This window comes from Aptenodytes forsteri, unplaced genomic scaffold (assembly GCF_000699145.1).
Source record: "Aptenodytes forsteri isolate BGI_AS27 unplaced genomic scaffold, ASM69914v1 Scaffold54, whole genome shotgun sequence".
NCBI lineage: Eukaryota > Metazoa > Chordata > Aves > Sphenisciformes > Spheniscidae > Aptenodytes > Aptenodytes forsteri.
The window spans coordinates 7,005,291-7,024,900 of NW_008796044.1; the positions used below are offsets into that span (position 1 = coordinate 7,005,291).

General features: G+C 53.8%; 1 protein-coding gene across 1 annotated transcript in view; it reads left to right on the plus strand.

Annotated features, from left to right (window-relative positions):
• Nucleotides 1-11,056: 11,056 nt before the first annotated feature.
• The window catches only part of CSNK1A1 (casein kinase 1 alpha 1), a 45,830-nt gene continuing 37,276 nt past the window's right edge, over nt 11,057-19,610 (plus strand). Inside the window, exons 1-2 of the mRNA XM_019473771.1 lie at nt 11,057-11,071; nt 12,636-12,678. Coding sequence (XP_019329316.1) covers nt 11,057-11,071; nt 12,636-12,678 — 58 coding nt within the window. The remainder of the gene's footprint in view (nt 11,072-12,635; nt 12,679-19,610) is intronic.

Here is a 19,610-nt window from a genome sequence, read left to right on the forward strand (position 1 = left end):
GCCCCCCCTTTTCCCCTTGTGCTTCCTCAAACCGTGGTGCTGCGCAGCCAGCGGCACGGCAGCCCCCGGCGTCCTGGTGGCCTGCGCCGGGCAGCAGCTCCGGCGGGAGAGCAGGGGACGCACCGGCTCGCTCCTGCCGTAAATAAACAGGGGCAAGTCCTCTCTGTCTTTTTAGGGCCTTGCTACCCCTCCAGCGTGTTGCCGCCTCAGCACTAGCTAGGGGAGCCCAGCTGGTGCCCCGGTGCTCCCACAGCCCATCCGTGAATGCACACGCTTCCCCCCACGTTATCGCGTAGGCATGCATGCCCCTGGCCACGTGCCCCTCTGCCATTGTTTCCCAGCTGCTCAGCCACGGAAAAGGGTTCGGAGCAAACAGAAATGAAAATACATAACCAAGGAAGTGGTTGCACGGATTGGGCCATTGGGAGCTAGTGGCTATTTGGCGTGAAGTTGTTTTTTTGCTTGTGAGGTGTTTGCATCCTTATAAACAAGCTATTGAAAAGAGAGAGGCTGATCTGCAGCCAGCTCCCGCAGCTGAGAGCTTGTCCTCAGCCTGGCCGCAGGGAGGGGACGGCGGCACCTGGGTTTTTCCAGGCTGACCCACAGTATCCAAAAAGTGTCACAGTAAAAAGGACTCTGAGTCAGTGACTCACGCAGGTCACAGGCAGTGTCTGTGTCTAGAGCCAAACCTCCCCACAGGCCAGGATGAGCTCTCCGGTGCAGCCCTTCGCACTGGGTCCACTTCTGGGGGTGTGAGCCAGCCCCCCCAGCTGAGGTGCAGGGGCTGATGTAGGCTGGGCAGCGCAGCATGGGGGCCCGCATGCATCTGCCCCACCAAGTGCTGGTGCCAGGAAGGCCAGCCTGCCCCGCTGCCTTCCCCGCCTGCATCCCATCCTGCCCATGGACAGGCTGGGCAGGGGGGTTGTGCCGGGGGCCCCGAGCCAAGAGCATGAAACCGCCCTGCCTCGTCCCTGCGCTGGAGGGATGCTGCAGCATGTGGAAGCGGTTGCAGATGGATAAGCTGGGCAGCAACATGGCAGGAGGAGCCAGCGATGGGAAGAGGCAGAAGCATTAACGCCCAGGCAGGTCTTCAGGGGAGAAGCCAATGCACAGTGATGTCCCCTGGCTGGGTGGGTGGCCAGGGTAAAGCCACCACATGAGAATGGTTCCCAGGCTGACCCATGCCATATGGGCTTAGGGAGAAACATGTGGCCACGGGAGAGACCTGCACATGGCTGGGCAGCGAGGGCTTTACCTGGCTGTGACCCTGGGGACACAGATGTTGTCCTTCCTCCCTTGCAGGTGGCAGCAGGGATTCAGTCCTTGCCCAAGCACTTTCTGAAGCAGTGAAACATCTGGCTGGGTAGTCTTTGGGCTGCCATTGCAGCGACGTCAGGAGTTCCCCAGCTCCATCCTTGGGCAGGCGCTCCTACTGCTGCGTCCAACAAAGCCATCACCCCTCGAGGCACATCACTGCTGCTTTGCTCCCATCAGCATCTTGTGGCTGATCACGCCAGGGCAAGAACCACGCTCCTGTGGCTACAGAGGGAGTCCCGGCAGGGCAGCGCTCCCCCTTCAGACAGCGTCCTCACCCTGCTGGGGCCAGCACAGCGGGGCGGCATGCCTGGCCACCCGCTCCGCCCGGGCCGGTTCACACCATGGGCGTTGCCTCAGGCATATTTCCCATTCCAGTCCGGTTTTTCAGACACTGGGTAACCTGGCTCCAGCGAGTTCCTTGCAGAATGGCCTCACTGTCAAGCCCTGTGGGGAGCAGCTGACACCTCCCCCCCCCAGCTCCCCGGTGCAAGCCATTTCCTTCCCGCCGTGCTGCTAGCCCCACACTTCTCCCATCCAGCCCCGGGGCTGGGACTGCTGCGGCTCCACTCGGCTTGCCCAGGTGGCTTGGGGACTGGAGCAGTGTCACAGTGCTGTCACCACTCCAGGGCTCCCCAGGGAAGCGTGAGAGCAGGCTGGCTGCCCTGGCCTGGTTCTCCTTACAAGGGAAAAGCAAATAGGCTCCAGCTGGTCGAGCACAACTGTTTGTGTCCCAGGGCAAGGTGTTGTGCTCAGGTTAAGCCAAGCTAAAGGGTCCCAGCAGGGTGGGCTGTCCCCTGGCACTCTTGGCATTGGCACCCTTGTGGCAGCCAGCACTCCCACCCTGCCAACACAAAACCTGGCAAGCGGCGGCAGGGCGTGGGACCGCATGTGGGACCGTACGTGGGACCCCGCAGCCACTGCGGAGGGAGGCAGGACTGCCTTCTTCTGCAACAGAGCCAGGTTTGTGTAACCTCATTGCAAAACTGTTTTTACAGGATGCTTCTCGCAGAGCAAGGGTGAGCCACCTCCATGGCACCACCCGGCCCTCTTCATACCCACTGCCACAGCAGGAGCGCTCTGCCAGCTCTCTTCTGGCAGTATTTTAAAAAAAATCAAACCCCAAGCTGCTGGTGGGACAAGGTCCCCCCATGACACTCCTTGTGTGATGACCACAGGCCCAGTCCAGAGGCTGGAGAAACACCTGCTTGATGGTGCTGAGCTCCGGCTCAAAATAGGCATCGCGGTAAAAGCATCAGCAAGAGGGAGGCAGGTTTGCAGGGCGGGAGGCTGCCGGCTGCCTGAGCCAAGCTCAGGCAGGAACAAGGGACTGCCCAGCGTGTATGCAGGTACCATCTCAGCCAAGAAGGTGGTTATTGCCTCCCTACATCTCACCCCGAACTTCTGCTGGCTCCTGGAAAGCCTTTTGCTGTCGACAGGGATTTTCCCAGCTACACAAAACGTTAAAGCTCAGACTATTCAGATGAAAGCTAAAGCCATCAGGGGGCTCTCTGGGAACACACCAGATAAGCTTTGAGTTAGACAGGGCTTGCTCAGAAAATAAACACAACTTCCAGCCATGCAAAGCATGACAGTTCAGGCTATGCCTAGTAACAGCAGGCGGGGGTTCCTCTCCGAGCAGCAGGTTTGCACAGGAAAGTTAGATTTCCTCTATTTAATCTTTTCCATTATTACTGTTCTTTAGATTTCTTTCCCGTCTTGAAAGGACTTCATGACCACATGCTGCTATCAACCATTCATGGTGGAAATGAAAACATGGGGAAAAAAATAGCAGCTCAAGAATGTGCTTGCAGGTGCGTCCTAATCGCAAAAATTCCTCCCACATTGCAGGTCTAGGAAGTGGACTTTGCCTCCAACACCACTGCTTGTGCGTGGCTGTGCAAAGCAGGAGAATTCAAGCTAAGGTGCTAGGGAAAGGAGGAAAAAGCCCGTGAAATGAAAGGTCTTCATTCTGCTGAGCTGGCCATCAGCATGAGCAACTCCTGAAAAACCACATAGATGTCATTCCTTTCTCTTCCTTCTTCCCCTCCCAGCTAACGTAACCTGTGCTTAAATCCTCCATGGGAGGAGGGCTGTGCTTGGGATAATCCCATCCACATACTTGGCCAGGGCTGTGCCGAGGGCCTGCTCCTAAGCAGGTAGAAATCATGTTAGCTCCAGTGGTTTGGAAGGAGTTGCAGGCTCCAGCCTCGTGGCTAGGGGGACGCTGCCTGCACCACGAGGCAGAGCACAGCCTAAAAATAAGCAGAGAGCATTTGGTCCAAGCAGAATACATTAAGAGTTGGCTCTTTATTTCTAAGAGGGTTATTTATGGGCCTTAGGCAGACCTCCTTCATGGAGGAGGCTTCAGCCCCTCTCAGCCTCTCTGAGGCTACAGAAGCTCAAGTCTCCTGTATCCACATTTTAGTGCTTGAAGCTTCATGTTCACCAGCCTCTGTGGTCCTTCCCTCTCCCCACCGAGTCCCTGCTGTCTTGCATTGCTTTTCCTACCCCAAGATCTCCTTTTCTCTCCCAGGGCTGGTGACTCTGGGCCTTCCACCCATTTGTCCCACACCCCTGTTATCAGCTGAGCCAGCTGACGGTGAGGACAACTTGAGGAGAAAGCCAGATGCTGATTTGAGGGCACGGAATGCCGAGGTATCTGCCTTTCTGCCTGGACAGCGATGTGTGCTCTCTCTCGGGACCAGTGCAGACCAGTGCTCTGCTGGGAGCCCTCTGCCATCTCTTGCTCAACAAACAAAGCAGTACTGATATTTATACTTTTCTTCCTCCCATTAATGCAGGGATGCAGGTGGCTGCTTTTCTTGCTGGTATCTCTGCTGGTGAAGGGTAACAGTTTGCTGGAGAGCACAATTACCCAGTTTGCAAACAGGTTATTTCCTAAGGGCTGTCGTCTGCAAGGTCTCCCATCCCCTGCCCATCAAGGATGCATGCAGCAGGCCCTTCCTGGGGGCTGGTGTCTCCAAACCTATGAGCAGGATAGGCACTTAGTCCCTTCCTCTGCCCTGGCCCAGCCTGGAAAGCCATGGCCAAGCAGCACGCAGAGGTGTGCAAGGTCCATGGGCACTTGGGTAGGGGCGCCAGGGAGGGATGGAGGTGTCTGCAGCACCTTGCAGCTCTGGGAGGAAGGACAAATGTCTGCAGGCCAGTCCAGCCCCAGCTGGGGCCACCGACACCCCATCATGGGGCAGTGCCAGCGACAATACTCCTTGTCCAAAGCATCCCACAGAGCAGGCGCGCCATCCCACCGAGCACCTTCTACCTCCTCACTCCTACTTCCTCTGGAGTGAGGAGGTAATAAGACATGAGAAAGGTAAGAAGAGTTTAGAAAATTCTGGTGGTTTATGCTGATTAGTAATTTCCACTGATCAAACCAACATCTTCTCCCTGCCTGACTTTGTACAGTTTCTGCTCCTGTCGAGTCATTACAACCACCCACCCGCAGAGCTGGAGCTCCATGTGATCACCACCTCCTCCCAATGGCATACGACGCTTTCGCCCTGGGCCACCCACACGCCTGGGCACCCAGGCACCGTGCTGCCAGCACCCCACCCCAGGGTGCAGTTGCTCTCCTGCACAAGGTGAGGGCGCGAGAAGATAAGCAGAGGCGCATCCCCTTGAGATCCTTTGGGATCAGGTACCTCTCAAGTCCCACCAGCACCTGCTCCTCCAGGCAAATTCCTGCAAGAGTGATTATTCTGGAGCCACCGCAGTAGCTGCTGCCTGCGCAGGAGATGTTGCAGGAGCTGACTTCTTTTGCTCGAGAAACAAAGGGTGGGAGGGAGGCAAGAGCAGCCCTTTGAAGCTGCCAAGCCAGTCCGTGTGCAAGCTCTCCATCCCTTATTCCACTGACGCAACGGGGAGTGCCTCTGCCTTGACTGGACTTGTGTCTCTGCCACAGGCAAGTGTAACAGCTGCCCCCTTGAGAGGGATCATCATGTGCTTGTTTCACTACTGTAGGCAGAAACTCAGCCCAGGAATCTCAGCCGATGTGCTGTGTCTCACAGCGTAGTAAGGACGTCTGAAGCAAAGACCTTGTAGTAGGCCACCAGCTCTGTGCACTGCCAGGAAGGAGGGCGGGGGTGGGCAGCCCCCGAGCTTTGTGCAATGCGTTGGGGAAGCCCATGGCCAAGGGCCTTTCCAGGGAAGCAGCCTAATGCCTGGGTTCCCCCTTCATTTCGTGAGCAGATAAACAACCAAGCAGGGAGAACTGGGCGTCTCTACTGGAGGCTGCAGAGAGCTGAGGGTGGGCAGCTGCCTGGCATTAATGGAGGTCTGTCTGCAGATTCCTGGCAGGGCAGCACTGGTGGGGCTGAGAGGACAGAGAGATGTGGCCGAAAAACCCAGAGGGGTGAAAGAGGCTGAAGTGGACGGAGAGGTCCAGGGGTCCCTGGAGCCCCAGCAGCTGCGAGGCTCCAAGACCAGCTCACAGTGTTGCCCACGTGTCCTCCTCTACCACCTCCTCGCATCTTAGCAAGGAGGATGTTTTACTGGGCAGGAGTTTGCTGTGGAAAAAAAACAGCAGCTAATATCACGGAATATAAAACAATGGCCAGGAGTCCCATGTGCTGGTGGCACTGAGGTCTGGCAGCTGAGAGGAGAGTCCTGGTCAGACTGGGCACCACCTGCCCAGGCCCTGGGGCCCTGTACAGCTCAGCTCCCCGCGTACCTGTCGGGTTACCCCGGCTCCAGCAATGTGGGGCTTCCTGCCAAAGCGGCAGCACTTGGCCGGGTGTGCTCTGCTCGTCAATCGCTTCGGCTGAAAGCAGAGCTCCCCTGTGCGTCAGCAGCCATTACTTCATCTCTTTCCCTCCAGCCACAAGATGACTGCAGCGTCAGAAGGACGTCTCCATTATTAATGTGTGTAGATGAGATGCCAGCTCCAGCTCTTCCACCCGCCTTGACTCACCAGGCTACGCCCCAGCTGCAGGTCTCCTCCCCAGGAGGTGGAGAGCCACCAGCCTTGACACCTTCCAGTTAGAGACCTCTCTGCTAAGCCTTGGGTCCTGCTCTCAGCCAAGGGGGATCACAGGACCATCCAGCAAGGATGTGGGGAAGGAGACCTGGTTCTCATGGTCTGCTGGGGTGTCCAGCGAGATGTCCGTCCAGGTGTCCCACTACAGGCCCTCGGGGACACAGTGCTGTACGGGATGGAGAGAGGAAAGACCTGCTAGGCAGATCAGTCGTTACAGGCAGGAAAGGAAGGACTGAAGTAAAGGGTCTGTTTTCACAGCAGAGGGATGTTACCCATGGAGATCCACTGAGTGTGTCCAGAAATGATCTGAAAAAGTGCAGGGATGGCGAAGTGACCACGTTTGCCACAAGCACTGAGCTTTTCAGAGCAGAGCAGACAAGGACAGGCTGCGAGGAACTGCCGGGTCCCTCTCACTGAGCAGTGAGATGGTAAGGCGGCCAAGGAAACTCCACGCAGGCAAAGGCAGAGCAAACACACAGAAACCAGTCCTAATGTTGGTAGTCCAGTGACGGGCTCTGACCAGTGCGTCTCCTCCCAGGAAGGAGATCTTGGGAGTAGAGCTAAATGATGTTTGCAAAATGTCTGGAGCAGAGAAACCAGAAAATTGAATGTTGGAAGTGAGTAGGAAAGAAACAGGACGAGAAATTAAACACTGCCGCTGTGTAAGCCAGCAATGCGCCTGCACTCAGGAGGCTGCGTGCGGGTCTGGCTCTCCCTGTTGCCTCCGTCTCAAGAGGGATATGGAAGAGGCTCAGAGAAGGGAAGCAGGAATGACCCAAGCTCTGGAGCAGCCTCTGTGTGAGGAATGGCTCCATGGCCAGGAAAAGGGATGACGGGGAGGGGTGTGATACAGAACTGCACTGTCTTGGGAGGCACGTGAGGGTATGGAGGGGTGATTACTCACCATCTCTTCCAGTATAGGACTACACGCTCCAAAAAAAACTACCTGGAGGGAAGTTTAAAACAAGGAAAAGGAAGTGGTTCTCAGTGCAACGTATAGTTAAACCATGGAGCTCCTCACCACAGGATGTGACAGATGCAAAGCATTTAAACAGGAACTGAATGAATTCATGGAAGAAAAATCCTTTGGGTTATTAAATACAAAGAACCACCATCTCTTCCTTAAGGCTGGAGGACTATTCTTGCGAAGTCTTGCTGCACCCTTACTCTGTTCCTCTGTAAACATCTGCCGTAGGCCACAGCTGGAGCCAGGATATTGGCCTAGATGAGCTGTCACATGGCTCTTACGTTTTGTCAAACCACTGCCCTGAGATGAAGCCACAGACTGGGCAGCTCCCCGGGAACATCGCACACCGTGTCCTCACCTGAGGGGAGCCAGGCTGCTCCAGTCGCAGGTTCTGCAGGCAGGCTGCCCCACACAGGGGGCTCAGCCCTACCTGTGCCACATGCCAGACCAGCCATGCCACCACGAGATGGTCCCATTCCCTTTGGTTTTAAAAGAATAGTCTCCCCTCCACTGCTTAATGCTCGCAAGAGTTTTAATCAGCTCAGAGTTGGCACGAACTGGCTATTCAGACATGGCAGTTGACTCCAGGGTCTTCTGTTTGCCTGGTGCCATACAGTCTGATGATATGATCTGATCATTGTGATAGCCAGGCAGCCCTACTGAATTTGGTCTGAGTTTGGAGATTTCAGAACATCATCTCCAGTTCCCCGGGGGTGATAAAGCAAACCTCACAGCAAGGGCACACAGAGAGATGCTGTCATATGCCTGGAGTTCCCTGCAATGCACCAGTTCTCAGCAGCTGGGTACCGGCTGCTGAGTACGGAGATGTGACTCCACCAGCTTTAATGGGAAGATCTGACTCTGGTCTGTCTTCTCTGTTGTTTGGGAGAGGGTCCAGCAGAGGTGAAACAGAGAGAAATTTCTATTTTTAGAAACATTTGTTTTCAGGATAATTTTTCAAAGAGGTGACTGACAGGGCTTCATGTGTTCCAGAGACTGAACACACCAGTGACAGTGTGGGTCACTCTGGCAGCTATCCGACCCTCGGGAAGTGAACAGAACACTTCAGGGGGAATGATCCTTTTTGTAGCTCCTGTCCCAGTCTGCCATGAGAAACCATCCTGGTACAGCAGCACAGAGATGCTGGGGATATCCAGCGCCATGGCTGGCAGAAAGCTCCCAGCGCCTGTGTTGGCTTTGTGCATTTCGAGTGCATTGCTGCTGCAGTTTGTGCTGCAGCATCCAAGGGATGCTCTGGATGCATTGCCCACCTTTTGGCCAGTGGTGACACAGGACAGAGGAACGCTGTCACCTGCTGCACCCCACGGCTGCGCACCCTTGGGTGAATGTCAAATGTCAAGTAGCTCCTGTCCCAGTCTGCCATGAGAAACCATCCTGGTACAGCAGCACAGAGATGCTGGGGATATCCAGCGCCATGGCTGGCAGAAAGCTCCCAGCCAGGACCTGGCACCTGTTTTGACTTAGTGCATTGCTGCTGCAGTTTGTGCTGCAGCATCCAAGGGATGCTCTGGATGCATTGCCCACCTTTTGGCCAGTGGTGACACAGGACAGAGGAACGCTGTCACCTGCTGCACCCCACGGCTGCGGCAGGTCCACCCTTGGGTGAATGTCAAACACTCATTTCTTCCCCTCTGGTTTCAGACCTTTCTTTGTCTCCCTGCAGAGGGGAGGCAGGTCCCACATGCCTGAATTTTCCTGAGAAGCTTCAGAGTGATGTAAATCCCCTGTCTCAGACAGCAGGTTGGGTGCCAGTCCTAGGAGCCTAGCTCCATCAGCCAGGGTAGCACAGGCTTGCCGTGGGGAGCCATGGCTCAGCCACTGCGTGCCTTCCCCTCCTCTGGGGACCCGGGGGGACTCTGTGTCCTGCTGGAGACAGGATCACAAGAGACCTTGTGACAGCAGGGGAACCATTGCACTTAGGAGAGAGGTGCGAGTCTTGTGCCTGAGTCACACAAGATTTTGATCTGCTCCCCAGGTACTAGTGGGCTTTGGACCAGGCCAGCAGCACCTGTAATCAGGGTGAGCCATCCTTGCTCTGTGACATTCCTGTGCCAGGTGTCAGTCGCCACCGCACAGACGTGGCCGCACAGACCCAAAGGAGATGGCTGCAGAAAGGAGTGTGGGTAAAAGAGCTCCACACCCAGAGCCTCGTGCAGTGGTAATAAAAATGCCTGTATTTTCACTCAGTCTCAGTGCCAACAAGACCAGGCACAGAGCAGCGACTAGCAGAGCTGTGTTCCCGCCATGAAGCCACTCTGCAGTTGAATCTGGTCATGGGCTGTCAGAGGTGCACTCCTGCTCTGTAGCAGAGACCAGTCCCCACCAGCACCCGCTCCCCCTCGGTGGAGGATGGTGCAGAGGGAGCTTGTGCCACTCATGCTGGAGCTGCAGTCGGTGCAGAGCAGAAGGGAGGCTCACCCCTAGCTGGTGCTGCTCCCAAATTTGCATTATGGGTGTCAGCAAAGTGCCCTGCTCTTCAAGGCACCCAGCTACTCCCCAGGGCACTCAGATGACTGGCCCTGTGCCTCTGAGCAGCAGGCAGCAATTCAGTCTACTGCCAGAAAACATGGTGGCCAAAAGCTGCCTTGCTGTGTCACAGAGCCCGAGTTAAGCTGTCCCTACAGGGTCTCGCTGCTACCCAGCTCTGGGACTGAAGCTAGCACGTCCCTGGCTGGTTTGGAGCATGGGCACGGTGAGCTCAGGGCTGCCACAAGATCCTGCAGAGCCATTTCTGTGGCTGCCCACGTGTTGGCTGAAGTGTCTAACACAGACACCTGCTTTTGCAAAACACGGCCTCTGCTCCCCTGAGCTGTGCTGAGCTGCTGTTCATTGATGCTAAAATTAGCTGAAGGTCCATCAATAAAGGAGCCCTTGAAAGAGCTCGCTCTCAAGAGCATCAAAAGGGGACAGCCTGCACCCTTTTCATCTGCTTGCTCTGCTCCTCAGATGATAAACTGGGACCTACATGGCGTGACTGCTGCTCCGGAAGAGATGTAGAGCAGGGCCTTGCACATCAAGGGGCTGATTGATTTGTTAGTGATATTTCCAGTACTGTGGCGACAATAACATGTGATGAGCCTTTCCCCTTATCCGGCACTTTCCACCCTGCGCTTTTCACAAACGCTAATGAACCAGAGCTCGTGATGATCTTTGGAGGAGGAGAGAGAAAAAATTCAGGCATAATCAAACAACATCTCTCAGCCCATTTTTTTTTTTAATCTCAACAAGAATCAGCTTTTGAATGACATGAAAAGCGGCTCCATTGAGTAGACAAGATGTTCAGGCCCGCAGGTGACTGTTGGAAGGAACAAGACACAAGTGGATCCTACTCCTGGGAGGGCATGCTCATGAAGGGGCTGGAGCCCCAGGTTTCCAGCCACAGTTTATCTGGAATCAGGTCCTCTGGCCTGAGTCCAAATCCTGGGATACTTTGCCCGGTAGCATCCCAGTGCCACTGCCCTTGTGCATGGCTTGTGGGAGATGGACCAGCACTCAGCATCTGTCAGACCTAGTCTCTTGCGAATCTCCCCCAAGATTTAGAAATCAGGAGGATGACCTAGGAGATACCATGTTTAAAAATCACAGAGACATTTACAGACAAGTCCCTGGAGGGATGGGGCTCCTTTCCACTGCCCTGTGCTCTCCAGGGTCTCTGGGGTGCTCTCAAACATGTTTTTCTTTCCAATCTTGGGAGGAAGCAACTTGCTTTAAAAAAAGTGGAAGGAACTGTAATGCCCTGACTCCACAGGACTAGCTCCATGACCCCTGAGGAGGTGCCGATAAAAGCCACCACATGATGTGCTGTTAGTGATAAAATCACCGGACTCAGCAGTCCTTGATTGGGTTCCTCATCTGCAATCTGCTTGCTCGAGTGCTGATCCTCATCCAGAGGCAGCCTCTAAGTGTTTTAAGATTCGGGAGGTGGGAGGCAGAGGGAGCATGCCTGCTGCGGAGGGGCCTGGGGGACAGGGGGACACAGCCTCTGCTCACAGCTCCGTGTCATTTCTCCCCCAATGTGTAAAGGGATCCAGAGCACCCCAAGAAGAGGGTGATGGGGAGCCCGCTGGGACGGACTGTGCTAAGCTGGCTCCTGCCACCGGAGAGCAGCAGTATCCACCCAGAACAGCCAAAGCCTGCACTGGACAGACAGGACCGAGCTGGCCACATCCTGCACTTCAGGCTGTTGCTCTGCTGCTGCAGCAGACGCTCTGCACCACCTGCTTTCATTCCTCTTATCCTCCCCGGCATCCTAAACCACAGCACATGGCATGTATAAAACCCATGTTCCCTAAAATGGTTCAAGAAATTATACTTAGGGGGAAGATTTACTGCCAGGTATATCAGCCGTCATCCACAAGCTGAATTATTTTGCGTTAGAGGAGACTCACCTCAGTGATTTGAACATGACTGATTTAAGCAGTCTCACAGAGGAAATGTGCCTTGGATGCCAAATACCAGTACTCTGCACTAGCAGGGTAATTAATTCAAAAGCACCGGAGAAACTGCTGCTGAAGACTTATCCATAGCACTTGACATGCAGTGAATCAGCTGTACTGTCATTTACATCTTTTTTGGCCCATGACTTCTTCAGAGTCTCTCACCTCACCTCCCAGTGCATCCACTCAAGTACCCGAAGCAATTTCAAGTCTGACATCACTGGAAAAGTTTGGACCTCAGCTTCACCTCCGTTCAGCAAATTGTCCCTACTGATTGTGCCAAAGGAAAAGAGATGCAGTTCCTCCATCTACCTACAAACACTTCTGGAACTGCACAGCCTCTTGGTAGTGGATTAGGGAAGGAACCTGCTTTTGGAAATCTCATGGCCTTTCAGAGAGTTAAGGCAAGGTAAAACAAGGTATCCCAAAGCAAATCAGATGGGCTCCATCAAGAAAGAAATTTTTAGGGATCTCATGTCTCTGAACTTTTTTGCCTGGGTGGATAGTCCGAGCTCTGCAGCAGAGCCGGGGCAACCCAAGCAGCCTGGTTTGGACCTCAGCCTTCACCTCCTTCAGCAAATTGTCCCTACTGATTGTGCCAAAGGAAAAGAGATGCAGTTCCTCCATCTACCTACAAACACTTCTGGAACTGCACAGCCTCTTGGTAGTGGATTAGGGAAGGAACCTGCTTTTGGAAATCTCATGGCCTTTCAGAGAGTTAAGGCAAGGTAAAACAAGGTATCCCAAAGCAAATCAGATGGGCTCCATCAAGAAAGAAATTTTTAGGGATCTCATGTCTCTGAACTTTTTTGCCTGGGTGGATAGTCCGAGCTCTGCAGCAGAGCCGGGGCAATCCAAGCAGCCTGCAGACGCTGCTGCTTGGCACTAATATGTTCACCAGAGAAACTCTGCAGGAAAGTCTCTTCCAGGGAACAAGTTCATTGGTAGAGCTTCAGCTGTGCACTAACGGCATTTCCTATGAATCATCAAAATTACTTGAAAATCCCCCTTTTCCTGCAGTACTTAAAAAACCCCTCTCTCCAAACAGCCAAGAATGTCCCAGACTGCAGAATTCCCCTCTAACTTCTTGAAAGGCTTGGAAATGGCACTGTTAGCTCATGGACACCTTCTCCACGGACCCAGATACCTTTGGTTCAATTCAAGCACTGCAAGAAGGAGATTTGTCCCACTGTCCCAGCCCTGCTCCAGGCTCTGCCCAGCTGGCCAGAGCCGTGCCCCAGCTCCAGGGCCCCCCGTGTCCCTTCCCTGCCAGAGGACGAGCAAGGCACGATGCTACATCCATGCTGTCGTGGCTGTGGATGATGGGGTCTGTCTGGAGACACGATGTGGTCAAATGCAAGGGTTTGGCGTAAGTGGGGAAGGCTCACCCCAGCCTTGCCTGTCTCTGCTGCCCTTCTCCTGCAGCAGTGCCGGAGATGAAATCCCAGGCTCCGGGTTAGACATGGCACGGCTGCTCATATCTCTTCTGATGCACTAAGGCATCGCCTGTGCTGGCTGTAACCCTGGACTACAAGGGGTGACAACTTTCTGAGGGTTATGTGCGAACACTTAAAGCAGGCACCCTTGCCAAAAATAATGGTGCCTCTTGCCTTGTGCCAGCACTGGCATTGAAGCTTTGCGCTCAGAGCCAGCCTGGCAAATGCAGCCGGTGTCAGACTGCTCCAGAAAAACAGAGTTATTTTCAACCTGGACCAGTTCCCTGGGTTGGGTCCCCGCAGCCCCGTGCCTGGCCCTGCCAGCGCAGGGGAGGGAGGGGCAGGAGGGCAGTGGCGAGGGGCCTTAGCAGGGGTGGCCAGCAGCACCTCTTTGGTGCCTGTGGATGCCCTTGGCGTGGGTTGGTGTCAGGCAGGACATTGCCCAAGGAATGCAGAGGGACCGGATCCCTCCTGCCTCACTGCAATGTCCTGGTGAGCCCCACCTCACCCTGCTCTGCCAGAGGCACCTGCAGGGGAGCAGAGTTTGGCCAGATAGGTGGCAAAGCCACCCTATGAAGTGTCCTCAGGCACACAGACAGGACCATCCGAAGGTGAGCCACCTCACGTGGGGTCCCAGCACAAGCCTGGTTTGGTTCCTGCTGGCACAACCTGCTCCTTTCCAGCCATTTTCCCAAATGCCGTAAGCTCTGCTAAAAATAGCTGGATGGAGTCTCAGCTAAGGTCAGCACAAAGCTGAAACCCAGGGGCTCAGGAGGGAGGGCAAAGCCTCCTGCGTGAAAGGCATGCTGCTGGTGTAACGGTGTGGGCAGGGGGAGCATGAGGAGATGCTAGAGCAGAACAGGTGTCCCCAGACAACCAACCTGCTGTGTCTATGAATCTGCAACCCAGATCTAATTTAAAACACAAATCCCTCAGCCACGCCAGAAGCTCACTTGCCCCTCCTGCCAAAGAGCAAAGAAATACTGAGATGACTTTGGCTGCCCAGGGCTCAGTGAAACACATTGGTGGTGTCTCGGTTTGTTCATCTGCACCCGGGTTTTACCCACTTACAAGGAAAATTGGGGCAAAACTGCCTTGGGTTCTCCATGTCTCTGAGACAATAAACATTTCAGAGAGCAGATCGGACCTCGGGTTGAAGATATGGACCTTGCTTTTTCTTCGCTACACTGGGTACACAGGGTGAATGTGCCCCTCTGGAGAGGAGCTGATGTTAGGTGGCTGGAGGGACGAGTCAAAAGACAGAAGATAGTTTTATTTCTGAAGATCTTGGGCTTCTGCTGATCCCGCCTTTCTTTTTTCTTTGCATCAGCCCCAGCTTTGTTGGACCTTGCCATGAGACAATTTGATTCCCTAAACCATCAGAAAACTAGCCTGGCAAAACAAGGGAATCGTCTTCTGCCAGGCTAGGAGGTGCATCGGCTCAGTGAGGGGCCGGACTGCTGGAGCGGCTAGCCAGGAGTGAGCAGGACTCTGCCACTGGGCAGGGGATGGGATCTGTCAGCTCAGCTCAGCTCAGCTGTGGCATGTAACTTTGCTCTTTGTGGTCCGTATTGCAGAAGCGCTCAGGATGGTGCTCCTAGGTCCTACCTGCAGCAGCAGGAGGAAAGCCCTGGAAGATGGCAGCTCCACTCCAGAGAAGCTCTGAAATTATAACTTGACCTGAACGTGAGCTGACTGCTCTGGAGCAGAGGCGCTGCATGCCCTTTGACTTTTTCAATCATGACTTTGCTTAGCTTGTCATTTCACTGTTCCTCCCTCCCTTTAGAGCCTTTAGACAGGAGCCTGGGATATCCCTGCTGCCCAGGAGGATGAGCAGTTCCCTCCTGCTCCAACTTCACAGCAGCACATATTTGCTGACACGGTTACAAGCATGCAAAGAGAATCAAGAGGATGCTGCTCCACCAGTACTGCATCAAACAGCTGGTTTATTACACCAGAAACACTCCTCTCCTTTGCTGGGATCAAATTAAGAGGTTTGGGGATGCTCAGTTGCAAAGCAGGCACGAAGAAAGGATGAGCAACGCTGGGATCAAGGAGGGCTGGTCACACTGGAGGCTTGGTCATGCAGCAGGACTTCTGACTTGTCTTCTGGAAAGAGAAGAGAGGGGATTTATTCCTTTCATTTTATCAAGTGATGCAGCTATAAACATGTTTTCATTGTCTCAGTGTCCCTGAAAGATGTGAAAAATAATAATGAACAGGAGCTAAAGAATAGCTTGCGGATGCTCTAGCTGTCCAGTTCACCCCATCCTCTTTGGTGGTGGTGCCGAGGCTGGTGTTCTCCCTGTTAGCAGTGAATTCAATGATTCTCGTATTCTTTCCTGGCTGTCTGCAGAGCGCCTTTCCAGGCAGCAGGGGATTTTTCTTCAGTTTTCCCATCTGACCATTCCCATCTGGTGTTTTGGCTGACAGCATGTCACTGCCAACAGGGGACAACCCTTGCACTGTCCCCTGGAGCTCCTTGAGCCATTCGAGTCACTAGTCTGGCAGAACATTAACCCAGAGAAAACACCAAGAGAAACCATTCGGACAATTTTCTGCAGGCTTGGAGAGCCAAACTGACCACAGAGGGTCTGATGAGCCGCCAGAGCTGGGCATTAGGAGTGGGGTGAGTAGGAGTGGAGGAGGACGCAGAAGTGAGACTACCATGTATGAGCAGCAGTGAGTCCTTAGATCAGGCCAGCTGCTGTGAAGCCACAGCCTAAAATTCCCCTCCCAACTTACATTTTCAGTGTTTTTAATTGATATAATTTTAAATCCAATCAGTATCTCTGTGGGTTTTATGTTTGTGCAGATCTTGGTATTGTTCATGTTTGTCTTCACCAACTTCTGTGCTTTCCTAAAGATTCAAGGACACAAACCCCAAGGCAGAGGCCGTGGTAGGATTTTTACAAGGCCGGGACTGCTTTCAGACTGTCAGTGTCTTCACTGCTCAGCAAGGCAAACCCCAAACATGGTGCCATAGGATGTGGTTTTCTGCAAGGGGCTAGGAGGGGAATTTGCCTGTACCGTGGCATGAAGACAGAACAGATCCGTTGGCCAAAATAAAAAACAGCAAAAGCTCTTGCACAGGTGGACTTCATCCTGACACAGGAGGGGACAACACACCAGGTGAGACCCACCTCCAGATGTGATCAGCTTCTGGACATCTAGGATCCATCAGGCTATGAGTCTCCTCCAACTTCATGCTCTGAATAGTGCTGTTTGTTCACTGGGTTAAATTCTGCCTATCCAGAAATACACATGCACCTTCCCTCTTCCCTGAAACTGAACAAAGCTCTCTTTGCTACTGTGGAGACGTAATCAGAGCCCCAGAGTGGCTGAGATGTAAATCTGAAAGGTAGGATACAACATGGTGTCCCCAGCCCACAAACAGATGTGGTCTGCAACCACAGGAGTGAAGAAAAGGGAAACAGGTTGAGGTCATCTCGGCGTGGCACACAATGGGACGCTGGCGCATGGGGCTCTCCAGCTCTTCCTTCACAGAGCAGCCAGAGCTGGAGGTTTTCCCCACACTCCTGGTCCCAGTGCAGAAGGGTGTTCACAGGTATCCTCAGGGCTCCTGACCAGGGGTGATGGAGCTGCAGCTCTGGTGGTAGGTCTTTCTTCTCTTTTATGTCCTGGTTTTAGCCTGGTTTATGCTGGCTGACTTCTGCCATCTCTCTGCTATCTTCCAGCCTGTCCTGCAGCCCTTCCCACATTGCCTAGACTGATCCTCCTTTGAATCCCCCCATTCCCATCCCTCCCGCAGGACTCATTAGTGAATGCATGTTAAAAATAACCAAGACAAAAAATACCAAATGCTGATTGCTGGTCATCTTTTTTGCACAACACCCAACTAGACTGCAGACATTTTGAGGAAGATGTGTGCCTGGGTGCGTTTGCACCGGGCTCGGCTCAGCCAGTCCCTGCCTTGTGTGATGTTCCCTGGCCCAAGGCACCGGCAGTGTCCCCTGGTCACAGAAATGTCCCCCGGCAGGCAGGAGGTGGCAGCATTGCATAGCCCAGAAGGTCCTGCTCGCCTGCATACCCACGCATGGTCTATTTACTGGCCAGGAGCTGCAGACCTGTTTTTCCAGCTCCTCCAAGGATACGTGACTCAAGCCAAACACCTCCAAACTGCTCAAATCCCATCCAGAGCAACATTAAATACAACTAAACCCCAAAGGCCGCTAAGTGCACATCAGTCCTAAGCTGTGAGCAAATCACCATTAACAGCAATGTGAGGGCAACTGAGGACACAGGGGCTCTGCATTTAGAAATGAGTGTGATGTTTAAAGATACCTCATTTGCCCTTGAAACTCCAGCCCCCGTAACTAGTGTGCGATGTATCTGAGCTCCTCCGCACAAGATCCACATTCCCTTTGAGTGACAAGAGTGCGGATATTCTTGCTTGCGCAAATGCTCCTTGACAGAACCGAGGTGGGAATGAGTTGGAGGCTAGCTTGCTCTCAGAGCATCATTTTCATTCTGGTGCATCTGGCATAGTCCAGGCTGATTTGGAATCCTTCGCATTTTATTTCTATTAGAGATGCGGAGAGACCTGTAGTAAAACCTTGGATCTAAGCTCCCTGAAACACAAGGGGAACTTGGAGCTGATATTTGCAGTTCAGGGCATTGCTGGCTGCCAATCTTCCCTCTCCACTCCTCCTGGTCTCTCACCATGGAGTCATCCTGTAGCTGACTGAGTCCACCACAGGAAGAAACACAGGCAAATCACAGACTTCCCTTGCTGCCTAACAGCCAGATGGACACAAGCCAGGACTTTTTTGCACTTGTGCAGCCAGAAAGTGTTTGTACCACAGTGCCTTTACCAAGCTAGAAAGCAACATGGTGCGTGCAATAAAAGCCTCTATCACCTTGTGGATGCTGTTCTGTTAAGAGGACTGCTCTACGTTTATATGAACAACTTCCTACCAATATAGCAGTGTCCTAACCTGGACCTCTTACTCTCACTTTTCTCCAAAATAGTTAGCTATTCAAAAAAATCTGTGCATAGACCAGTCTTAAAATCAAACTTTTTATTATTCTCATGGCTTTGGGTGCACTAGGCAAGCTGGAAAGCAGTTTCTTTAAAAAATTTCTTTACTGAAAGAGTGGTTCAACATTGGAACAGGCTGCCCGGGGAAGTGGTTGAGTCCCCATCCCTGGAGGTATTTAAAAGACGTGTAGATGCGGCACTTAGGGACATGGTTTAGTGGGCATGGTGGTGTTGGGTTGACAGTTGGACTTGATGATCTTAGAGGTCTTTTCCAACCTTAACGATTCTATGATTCTATTCTATGATTCTCTGACTGCCCCCCTTAAAAGCAGACACCCTGAGTAGGCTTTCCTTCTACATACATGAGCTACATTACTGTAGGAGCTTTCTTTCTCCTGCAGACTGAATCATTTCCCAAATGTAGGCTTGCACAGCAGAATACGCTGCTCTGAGAGGGAGTGATGATGAGTCACCGGGAATTCACAGGTTTGTGTTCCTGCAAAGGAAAAACTCACAGCACTGAGCGAGGGGGCAACAGAGGCGATCTTGGTTTTGACAGACAGCAAGAAACAGCTCCTGGAGCACGAGCTGCTGGGTCAAAGCAATCTGGGGAAGGAGAGGAGCCGAGTGTAACGGCCACGTGACGGTCGGGTCCGCAGGGCCAAGAAATGCAGCTATGACGGGTGGCTCTGCCCGCAGTGTGGTCCTTGTGAGGGAGCCACAGCCTCCTCAGGCTCCTCCTGAATCGTCACCTGGACTGAGAAACTCCCAGCAGAAATGCATGCAGCCCGTCCAGGATCTGCAGTGCTGTGCACTGCAATCCAAGCAGGCCGAGGCTGAAGGTCAGAGGGATAAATCAGATGCGGCAGGCCGGGCAGGGAAGGGTAATGAAGCAGATGCCATGTGTGTGCACAGGAGCGGGGAAGGCACCTCTGGTCCCTCAGCTCAGCCCTACAACCCGCCGGGCTGCGGATACCACAGGGCCTTGGGGCCGCAGGAGGACAGGAGGCAGGTTGTTGTGGATTCATTTATATACAAAACCAGACCATTAACGTGCACGCAGATCGGGGTTTGGGATTTGATAAGAACCTTGAAACAGTGCCAGCAGCCCAGCCACAACCCCACATAAAAGAGGTGTGAAGCGTGCGTCACGGCAGTGACTCTGACCCGGCCCTATCTCCTGTTCCCTAGCCCCAACGGCCACCTCGCAGCCAGCGAGGGCGGACGCCCGGCTGCCCAGGCTAGCGAGGATCACCCCACCGCCTGAGGGATGCAGGGGTGGGTGGGCAGAGCAGACACCCGGGAGTCTCAGCAGGAGCCTCGCGGCTTTGAATCCCCGCTGCTCCCAGCCCCAAGTGGGGCAGCGCCCGGAGCAGGCCCAGTCGAGGCCCGCGAGGCGGGGGGCTAGGGCGCCTGCCCCTTTAATAAGCGGGGCAGG